The following is an 11,495-nucleotide window of genomic DNA, read 5'->3' on the forward strand; positions in this document are numbered from 1 at the left end:
TACCCTAGTCAACAAACTGTCACAAAAAACTAAGACAAAAAAATAAACTGAAAAAAGCACATATGCAATATCAAACAATATAGCTTAATGGAAAAGTCCCCGATAGCTCAATTGGTTAGCACGTCACTTCTGGAATGAAGAAGACTTCAAGATCAATGGCGACGCTGGTTCGACTCTTGGGGTATGCGCTTGAGCAACTCACATTAAGGACTGCTCTTCATTCAGCGGCATCTAATGACTGGAATAATTCCCCGGCAACAAGACTTCAACAATCGGAAACTTCACTCTGTCAATCTCGGTGACCGGGCCTGCGTCAATGATTCAAAGCCTCTACAAGTATGCGAAACTGCCAGGATTAAGCTCTGCAAGAAGCTTTCCTTCTAGAAGTCCGAGGATAAAGATTCAGTCAATCAAAGTGTTGTATATTAAATTTGCTAGTTTTAATACTGGTATGGATAAGAGAAAGTGTACGTTCTGTTAGTGTACAAGTAAGTTAGGCTACTACTTTTAAGCTGTGCTAGATGTTATCAAGACTACGTATTGTGCAATAGATAGATTACTTTTTCAGACAATTAAACCAACCAAGGTGCATTTATAAATTATAGTATGGTAAGCCAAACCTAATCTTACCACCGTTGAGATTTCAGATACTTTTTCAGCCAATTGTTTAATTTGGCCGTATTCATTATTCACTATGTCAATTGGTGTTCCCATTAAAGTGCTTCATGAAGCTGAAGGTCATATTATCACATGTGAAACTGCTAGTGGTGAAGTTTACAGAGGAAAATTAATTGAAGCTGAAGACAACATGAACAGTCAGGTAACTATTTTATAGTTTAATTCAGTTTATTTGTTTTGTTGTCAAAAAGAACCACTTGAGATCAAGACTGAACTAATGCCAACTGTCACAATCAATGTGCGAGGTCTTGCGACGGGCTGCTTGTATCTCGATCGAGCGTGCTGTTTTGATTGTAAAATTCTTATGCTATAGGTTATCATCGGTCATTATCCTGAAGTAACCTCTGATTACGAAATCTGTATTATGTAACGTGTATTCTAGGTCATTCAATTGCTACGTGCAGATCTAGAGTCTTCTTTAAACTTGCTTGTTTACGCCGCTCAGTGCAACGTGACCGAACAATGAGTTCGTGTGATGCAACATTACGTAACCTTCTCGAAGTTACTAGACTGAACAAAACTTTCTATAAATAGTGGTATAGTTTGCGTAATGATTATGATTGAGTTGATTATGTGATTATGGGAGTTGTATTATGATGAGTTGGTTATGAGAGATCATTGCTGTAATAGTGTAATAGTAGTAGTTGTTAATAGACGCAAAGATTATTGTTGATCAAGAGTTGAAGTATTGAATACGAGTAAAGCAAAGTTGATGCTAATATAATTTCTGATTGAAATTAGAATCGTATGAGAAGCTGTGAGTGGATTACGTTAAACTTGATCAATAGTCGCAAGCATTGGAATCTATTGCTGTTTACTGTTACTTTGATTAATTGTTGGAAGTGGTGAACCATTTGTTGGAGTCCTTCAAGCATTTTTATATATCATTTCACCAGTAGAACTATCCGTGAATTTAATTGACTGCTTTTCGGTTATAACCCATTAAACTACGTCATTGAACCTTTCCAAGTCTTTTTCCTGGTAAGAGATAGAAAGAAATCGTGACACCAACTATTATACTTGATATCTTACGCTTATCAACCACTATCCTTTAACCAGACTTGACCTAGGTATTGAAATCAAGATGTCAGTTTGATTTTTCACATTAACACAGAGGGTCATTCCATGTCAAGTGATCCAGACCATGTAACCCACCCTCTCAGATTTTAATGAAAATTCACACACTGATAAAACTTTTCTTCCTGATTTCAAAAAACTAATTTTTTTTTAAATCGGTCAACTAAAACAAAAGTTACGGCCACTTAAAGTTGACTGCTTTTGTGATCGCTGAAGCGTAAAATCCATTTTGCTTTCACAAGTTTAACTGTAGGAAGATATTTCTCAGCTCGTAAGAAATTGTACTGATTGATATTTTCAGGTATTGTAGGACATATACTTCTTAAGCCATATCACTCAAAACTAAAGCTCTTGACCATCACCTTTGACCTTTAACCTCATGTTTATTCGTAGTCCCAATTGTGCTCAATCATGCGGAACATAATTTTTGATCATAAATAACTCATGGTGCTCACTAGTTACAATCACATGCAATGCATCATTTTAAAGGTATTTTCAAGGAGAATTGATATCAGAAATAAAATTAATGGCTTATTGAGTATTTCACCTCACAAAGTGAAAACAAAAGCTTGTGTCTGAAAATCACTACTATTTTTAATTGCAAGTGTGCTATGCCAAGTTCCCCTGATGATGTTTTGTATATTTATAATTTAAAATAGGCTCATTAAATATTTAATTGAAGAAGATTGTAGCAAACAATGCAAAACCACCCTCCACACCTCCAAGACACCCATTTGAATGCTCCAAGCTCCCAACTACCCTGGACACAACCACCCTATGGACAAATCCCACAAAAGCGACCAAGCTTGTGGCTGTGTGGGAGAGGCCATGGCTTGACCACTAAACAACTTGGAATAGCTCCTCCTCAATGACTTTGAGGGAGAGGAGCCAACAACAAGATTGTGCCAAAATTTTATGTTTTTAAACTAATATGGGTTCTGCTACTTAAACATTTTAAGCCATAGATTCATCTGAGCAACAATGATAAATTCTAAATACCAGAACAACATTTTGTCACTTCGAGTACATACTCTTTCTTGACCTATTTTTCCACAACAAAACTAACACTTCAAAAATACCATACAACAATACACTGAATAATAACATAAGAGTTCACAAATGGTTATCTAAGGGTTGGAATCGGGTAATTGGACATTAAAATAACAATTAAATATATATAAAGATTAAGAAATATGGAAAGAGACTCAGTCAGAACATTTAGCAATAATGCAGGCATTATACATGAAGACACATACTGCACATATCCATATAAGTTGCATGTGTGCATACATACACTACCTGCCATTGATGGTCCGCTATATACATACATATGATGTAACTGACTGGTTTGCTGAACTATACAGTATTTCGCTCTGATTATATCATTGAGCACTCTGAATCTACCGTATTGGCAATCATACCAGATATATATTATATAATATATACATCACGAAGTGAAACAGATCACATTATAGATTCATATTTTATTAAGTTCTGTACTGTTGGTTTCGCCCATAGGGGCTCATCAGAAGAAATGCTAAAAGAAGGAGAACTTAATTATATAATTGAATGAGTTTCGCTTTTAGCAGCATGATTGTTGCTTACTTCACAGTGTAGATTCAAACGATCTGTTATAGCCTGATGCTGCGAGTTCTTTTTGGCAATATCAAATTACACTAGCTTTCGGAACACAGTTCCCTAGTCATGTGCTATGACGAATGGTGTTGAAGTCAGTGAGTGGTTTTTTCTTTCTTTGAAGTGGCTCTTTGGTTTAGCTCACTGACTTCAAGACTCAAAGAACCACTCACTGACTTCAACACCATTCGTCATAGCACATGACTAGGGAACTGTGTTCCGAAAGCTAGTGTAATTGGATATTGCCAAAAAGAACCCGCTGCATCAGGCTATAACAGATCGTTTGAATCTACACTGTGAATTAATTATATAAATATGAATCTATAATGTTATCGGATCCACTTTGTGATAATATGCTCTGACTCTGGTCATCGAGCACTGTCATATATTTGTTGAGGCAAGATGTGTTGTTTGCTAAAAAACAATGTGCGTGCCTTGAGGTTAGACAGCTTCAAAGACTTAATCAAAAACTGATATGTACTAATTTGAGTCACAATCTAGTCTAGAATATTCTGTATCAATTCTAGTATCGTTGTATTAGTTAGATGCTTGTATCAAATAACAGGCCTCAAAATTTGTACTTTTTTCCGGCGGTCAAGCATGTCCTACCGGACTGGCCCTTTCAGCGAACATTTAATATCTCAACCGGACATATTTTTTGCATGTACATTTTACACAAAATCGCACTACAGTATTGTGTGGTCGTGTTTGTAGAAGAAGAATTTCTACAACAGAATAGCTCTGCAATGGTTGATGGCTTAATTAACTGACCCTGAAGTATACTGGAGCAGGTTAAGCGTGAATAAGCAGGTTAAGCGTGAATATTTGTGACCGACCAATGAGTCGGCTTCGGCAGACATTCGAGGTCATTCCGAAGGTCCTGTCCGCCATGACCGCCGAATGTTTCAAGGCCTGAATAATCTGTTAATTTTCATTGTTTGATTTATATGTGTGGGGTAGACTATAAGACTATGGTATATGTACTTTGGTATTTTGTGGTATTTCAGTATATACGTGTATAAGCAAGATTCACCGCTGAACATATACAATTATATATATCATGGTGAATCTTGCCTCAACAAATATATGGAGTGCTCGATGACCAGAGTCAGAGCATAATATCACAAAGTGGATCCGATCACATTATAGATTCATATTTATATAATTAAGTTCTCCTTCTTTTAGCATTTCTTCTGATGAGCCCCTAAGGGCGAAACCAATAGTAGAGAACTTAATAAAATATGAATCTAAAAATGTGATCTGTTTCACTTTGTGATGTATATATTATATAATATATATCTGGTATGATTGCCGATATGGTAGATTCAGAGTGCTCAATGATATAATCAGAGCAAAATACTGTATAGTTCAGCAAACAAGTCAGTTACATCATATGTATGTATATAGCGGACCATTAATGGCAGGTAGTGTATGTATGCACACATGCAACTTATATGCATATGTGCAGTATGTGTCTTCATATAATGCCTGCATTATTGCTAGATGTTCTGACTAAGTCTCTTTCCATATTTCTTAATCTTTATATATATTTAATTGTTATTTTAATGTCCAATTACCCGATTCCAACCCTTATATAACCATTTGTGAACTCTTATGTTATTATTCAGTGTATTGTTGTATGGTATTTTTGATGTGTTAGTTTTGTTGTGGAAAAATAGGCCAAGAAAGAGTATGTACCTGAAGTGACAAAATGTTGTTCTGGAATTTAGAATTTATCATTGTTGCTCAAATGGATCTATAGCTTAAAATGTTTAAGTAGCAGGACCCATATTAGTTTAAAAACATAAATTTTTGGCACAATCTTGTTGTTAGCTCCTCTCCCTCAAAGTCATTGAGGAGGAGCTATTCCAAGTTGTTTAGTGGTCAAGCCATGGCCTCCTCCACACAGCCACAAGCTTGGTCGCTTTTGTGGGATATTTCTTAATCTTTATTATATTTAATTGTTATTTCAATGTCCAATTACCCGATTCCACCTTTAGATAACCATTTGTAAACTCTTATGTTATTATTCAGTGTATTGTTGTATGGTATTTTTGATGTGTTAGTTTTGTTGTGGAAAAATAGGTTTGCATTGTTTGCTACAATCTTCTTCAATTAAATATTTAATGAGCCTATTTTAACTTATAAATATACAAAACATCATTAGGGGAACTTGGCATAGCACACTTGCAATTAAAAATTGTAGTGATTTTCAGACACAAGCTTTTGTTTTCACTTTGTGAGGTGAAATACTCAATAAGCCATTACTTTTATTTCTGATATCAATTCTCCTTGAAAATACCTTTAAAATGATGCATTGCATGTGATTGTAACTAGTGAGCACCATGAGTTATTTATGATCAAAAATTATGTTCCGCATGATTGAGCACAATTGGGGCTACGCATAAACATGAGGTTAAAGGTCAAAGGTGATGGTCAAGAGCTTTAGTTTTGAGTGATATGGCTTAAGAAGTATATGTCCTACAATACCTGAAAATATCAATCAGTACAATTTCTTACGAGCTGAGAAATATCTTCCTACAGTTAAACTTGTGAAAGCAAAATGGATTTTACGCTTCAGCGATCACAAAAAGCAGTCAACTTTAAGTGGACGTAACTTTTGTTTTAGTTGACCGATTTTTTAAAAAATTAGTTTTTTGAAATCAGGAAGAAAAGTTTTATCAGTGTGTGAATTTTCATTAAAATCTGAGAGGGTGGGTTACAAAATCCCATTTTTCTGGATCACTTGACATGGAATGACCCAGCTGTTTCTGAATTTTCAGAAAATATTGGTAGAAGCGACAAAGTGTCAACATTAAGATGCAAATATTAAGGGCTGAAAGAATACATATTACATAGTGTTAAGAAACTTTGGACTTGTTGCTAGATGTTATTCAGGATTGTACCTCATGTATATATCAATCAAAAATCTTTTGAACAAAGTAAATCATTTCCATCAAAGTGCATAATGATACCATTGTCAGAATTTTTTTGGGGTTTGAATGTAATAAATCAGTTTAAATATCCAAGTTTCATTTTACAGATGCAAGATGTGACAGTGACATATCGTGATGGCAGAACTGCCCAATTGCAGAACATTTACATTCGAGGAAGTCAAGTTAGATTCATGATACTGCCTGACATGTTGAAAAATGCGCCAATGTTACGACAAGTGAAAGGTGGTGTTGCGGGAAGAGGAAAAGCTGCCATTTTGAAAGCCCAGGTTTGCAATGCAGTGTTGGTTGTGCAAAAGCTATTTTAATTCTCTTGCTGCTCCGGAAGATGTATTAAAAATAATCCACTAGCCTACTATATTATAGTATACAAAAATACATTCATACAATAAACGCATGCCTCCCTTTTACAGCCTATAAAGTAAGTGCGATTATTACGTCACATGTTGATTGCCATGGTGTATTTTTTACATCAATACACTTGTATTGTATACGCCAGGTTAACTCGTGTTAATAGTCTTGACTGTGCCATTTAATTCTTACTGCCGTTTTTACATTCCATATGACACTAATTTTACCCCTCTTCTTCCTGTGTTACTCTATACATAACGTTTGTCGCCAGCTTATATGGTGGCTTAGACCAGGGGTCACCAAACTACGGGCCGGTTCCGGCCCGCGAACTGATTTCATCCGGCCCGCCACCTGCTGTGGAAATAACAGCTGCACTACAACTGTTAAGGAAAAAAGTTACCAAACTTTTTGCAAAGGACTGACGTTGCTGTTGAGCTACACGCAATCTGCTAATGATTTTTCCATATTGTTTCTTCTTATGACATCACAAACTTTGTTGTTCAAAACACCAATGTTTCATCAGTGTAAGGTTTTTTCAAGATGCCCTGTAGTGTATCACAGCAGGGGATAACTTTTCCAGCAACCTTTCGATTTTCATCACAACTTTGCTATTCCACCGCTGACTTTGTTATTTGTGCTCAATTCAAGTCAATGGAAATTCTAAATAGTTGTATGTCTTTTCGCAATTTACATCCGGCCCGCAGCTGTTAATCTCGCAGCAATCCGGCCCTCAGAGAAAAAAGCTTGGTTACCCCTGGCTTAGACAATCACCGCTGGTTTCCCTGGAGCGTCGTGTGATAGTTGAACTTTATGGTCTTTTTTATTGTTTTTCTTACGGTTTGGTAGATCTAACTTTTACGTTTATTGCTTCAATATTAATTGATTACTATTTGTTGTAGGCTAATTGACATAGGGGAATACACTATAGCAGTGGTTCCCAACCGGGGTGCCAATTGCAATGCTCAAGGGTGCCGCGAGATATTTTAACTTTAACCCGTTAAGTGGGGAATTTATTTATTTATTTTAACTTTAATCCACGGTAGGCCTTTGTTTTCTCGCCCAGGAAAAACAGCGTGAAAGAGATTTTGACTCGTTGCTGTTCTTTCCAAAAAAACGCTTGAAACGCATCATTATTGCCAGGTTTCCTGATTTTATTTTGCGTTTCACGGCGCACAAAGTCAAATTGCAATGATGGATTATAGGATTGTGTGACCCGGCACGATTATAAAATTGCACGATTGTTTGCGAACCATTATAAAATAGAAACTTTTGCATGGGGAATACCATACCTGCGCATACCAACACGATAGCCTATATAGCTAATCGAGAAAAGGCTAAGTTATAATTAATTTGTTCTTTATACTTATGAATATAGTTTGTGAATTGCTTTGCGATTACAATTGGGTCTCCAAATTACTGGATTTTCCGTACAAACGAACATTAAAACTAAAAACGAGAACGACTGCTAATAGTCGAGGTAGAAATGTGGGTGACTTTGTCGAATGTGCCTCGAGATATTAAGGGACTTTGTGCAAGAAGTCAAGCCCAAATTTCACACTAACTTTGGAATAAATACATTTATTTACGCGTGCTATACTGTACAACTCATTCTGTGTTATTTCATTCAGTTATTTGAAATAATGAAATCTCATAAAATTGACCCAGTTTTGCCAGGGTGCCGCAAACTATTTATTTCTTTGATAGGGTGCCGCAAGGTCAAAAAGGTTGGGAACCACTGCACTATAGTGATATGGCTGTTGCAAAAATCCGAAATAAAATCGAACTAATTTACAACATCTTACGTTGGTGACGTGAATGCAGGTGCGAGGCCGTGGGCGAGGCGATCGAGGAGGGTTCAGGGACAGTCATAGCCGAGGAAGCTGGGGCGGAAGGCGATAGTGCCGATGGAATGTTCGACCTTCAGTGCGGATCATGTCACTTCTGCTTCAAACTAGATTTCGCTTTCACAGCTACTATTTGTTTTGCCAACTGGGAAAGTTGGCTTGAGTACCTTGAAGAGGTTGACATGAAGATTGAAATGTGCTTTTTAACGTTTCATCCGCTTGGAGATATGTCTTGAAATAAAATGATCGAGTCGTCGAAACCATTTGATGCAGTTCTGAGTTCAATTTTATACTGCAGACGTTCACATAAACAGAAATAACTTCTAAAACAAGCGTGCTTCATTTTCTTTAGTAAGTTCACGTTCACACAAAGTTAATGACAAACTAAAAGGATCAATAGTGAAGCATCAGAGGTTTGCCAAATGAAATTCTACAAACCATAGATATTTGAGGTGCGTATTATAAATATCCAACTACGGTACATCAAAGAGTAAATCTTTCATTTATTTAAAGGCATACTAAATGAAAATTTCAAACTGGAATTAAGCATTAAAATGAATAAACTGAACATTCAAAAATACATTTCAAAAACAATTACCGAAAAAAAAATGTTTTCAGTGGCGCTGGCAAGGCCCAAAGTCAGGTGTTTCATTTATTTTCATTTCTTTTTCAAAATGACCAAAACGTGCAAACACTGCTCGAGAATACGTAATAAAAGACAGCAATAACAAAAGCCACGTTGCCACATCTGATGTTTTGAGCAAACTGTTTGCTGTTTTGATGTTGAAATGTGCTGTTTTGATAACATACATAGTAGGGTGTCCCACTTTTAGGCGACTTTTCAGGAAAATTAGGTTCGGGTCAAATTCTGAATGGATTTTCGTCACTGATTTCAAAAATAACATTATTTTTTCATTATGACGTCATCTTGATGTGCCAGCTAGCGGATTATTGCTATTTTGGCCTTATCACGAATATGGCAAGAGCTAGAGACTTGGAACTTGTGCCAAAATGACCGGAAGGGACGACTTCCTATTTGTTGTCAATACAATATGAAACGCTAACTGCAACAGAAAAGAAGTTATTTTGAAAAAACATGTTTTTGCTCATTTTGGACAAAAATATGAGAAACACGGCAATTTTGCTACTGTTACGCTTTTATTTCGATTGTTAAGTTGCTGTGCTGCGCCACATTGTTTAACAATTAAGTACAGTGGTAGTTAGTCTAGCATATTGTATTTGCAATTGATTATATACCTCAGCATTGATTTTTACATGCATATTGAATTACTAATAGCTACTAGCTAACTTTAAACCTTTGATCATTTCGTTCAAAGATCTATCAAACAAAACCACCATTCAACAACACAACACGGTTTAATGGGATTATTTATCTCGCCATACTGTGCAAAGCAGCACAAATGCGCAGGTCTGTTTTGGCCAAATCATCTTGGTCATCTCGAATCAAGCCGTTCACAACCCGTTTCAGTCTGCCAATAAAGCGCTCTGTTCCTCGATTGTTGTTGTTGATCATACGTAAAAACACTGATGGAGATGAAAAACATGCAATGCGTGGAGCCATCTTACTTTCTTCGGAGAAAAAAATCACTTAAGTTGTCACGCTTCAAAAGCGTCTGCTCGATATCAACGTTTCTTGGAAAACTTTTCTGTCTTGCCGCATCAGCAGCAAAAGGCGGAGCTTCAGCGTGGAGAACTTAAAGCAACGTTTTTAGGGCTCAACCATTGGGATGCATGCTTAACGAAATGTTTCAGAACAGCGTTGAATACTGGTTCATCCACAGATTTATGTGCAAGTAATAAATCTCTTGTAAGCAGTACCAATTGAGGGACCTTCAGCAGTGGAAGGTTTAAGATGGATGACTAAAAATGCTGGCAAATAAACACAATCAATAAAAGAAACCATACGTTGAAGTTTACGGAATTACGGATATCTTGAGGCCCAACACAATACCCAAAAATCAGCAATCTTAAGTAACCACTCGCTGTTGTTATTCAACGCGCAGTTAAGTAACCACTCATTATTCAACGCCCTTTCTTGACGATGAAAAGTAGGGGTTTCAAATTTCCTAGAACATTCATCACTAAATGAACTGCCATAGCAAGAAGACACATATGGTCGCTCCGAAAAGATGAATTTTAGCTTCTTTCTTGTGCTCAGAAAACTATAAGATCTTGGCTTTTAAATGATTTGCGGCTATACCTGTGATGAAACTTTACAATATTGTCGGATTTTCAGATGTTGGGGCTTAAGTTTTGATATTTTCTTAATTATTTTCATCAAACCACCATCTTCGTATGCATTAGGGCCTTTCACTTTGCCTTCCAAAAAGATTTTTGTGTGTGTAAAATAAATCTCATTTACATGGAAGAGACATTCAAGAGTGTGTACCACTACTACTACCACTGTACTTAATTGCTAAACAAGGTGGAGCAACTTAACAATCGAAATAAAAGCATCACTGTAGCAAAATTGCCGTGTTTCTCATTTTTTTTGTCCAAAAATGAGCAAAAACATATTTTTTCAAAATAACTCCTTTTCTGTTGCAGTTAGCGTTTCATATTGTATTGACAACAAATAGGAAATCGTCCCTTCCGGTCATTTTGGCACAAGTTCCAAGTCTCTAGCTCTTACCATATTCGTGATAAGGCCAAAATAGCAATAATCCGCTAGCTGGCACATCAAGATGACGTCATAATGAAAAAATAATGTCATTTTTGAAATCAGGGACGAAAATCCATTCAGAATTTGACCCGAACCTAATTTTCCTGAAAAGTCGCCTAAAAGTGGAACACCCTAATACATAGCCTACAGTCAAATCGCCCGCAGTAACAATTATTGCGTGATCGGTTGATTGCTAGTCTTTTGAGCTTTTGTTTACGCTTCGTTGCTCAGGCCCAATCTCGCTTTGAAAGCTCTGACAAAAGCACGCGCGCA

The 11,495-nt window shown here is 36.5% G+C and overlaps 1 protein-coding gene across 1 annotated transcript; it reads left to right on the top strand.

Annotated features, from left to right (window-relative positions):
• Positions 1–620: 620 nt before the first annotated feature.
• Positions 621–8,802, top strand: LOC145772024 (small nuclear ribonucleoprotein Sm D3-like). Its single transcript, XM_082583834.1, has 3 exons — positions 621–820; positions 6,434–6,613; positions 8,517–8,802. Exons 1-3 carry the CDS (start codon positions 695–697, stop codon positions 8,592–8,594), a joined length of 384 nt encoding a protein of 127 aa, XP_082439960.1. The 5' UTR covers positions 621–694; the 3' UTR covers positions 8,595–8,802.
• Positions 8,803–11,495: the final 2,693 nt, after the last annotated feature.

Source organism: Aplidium turbinatum, chromosome 6 (assembly GCF_918807975.1).
Source record: "Aplidium turbinatum chromosome 6, kaAplTurb1.1, whole genome shotgun sequence".
NCBI classification, from domain to species: Eukaryota; Metazoa; Chordata; class Ascidiacea; order Aplousobranchia; family Polyclinidae; genus Aplidium; species Aplidium turbinatum.

Bases quoted from the DNA above. Each gene is read 5' to 3' on its own strand.
- LOC145772024 (XM_082583834.1), top strand. From the start codon at position 695: ATGTCAATTGGTGTTCCCATTAAAGTGCTTCATGAAGCTGAAGGTCAT. The intron at 821-6,433 runs GTAACTATTTTA...TTCATTTTACAG, and splicing joins AAGACAACATGAACAGTCAG to ATGCAAGATGTGACAGTGAC. The intron at 6,614-8,516 runs GTTTGCAATGCA...ACGTGAATGCAG, and splicing joins CTGCCATTTTGAAAGCCCAG to GTGCGAGGCCGTGGGCGAGG.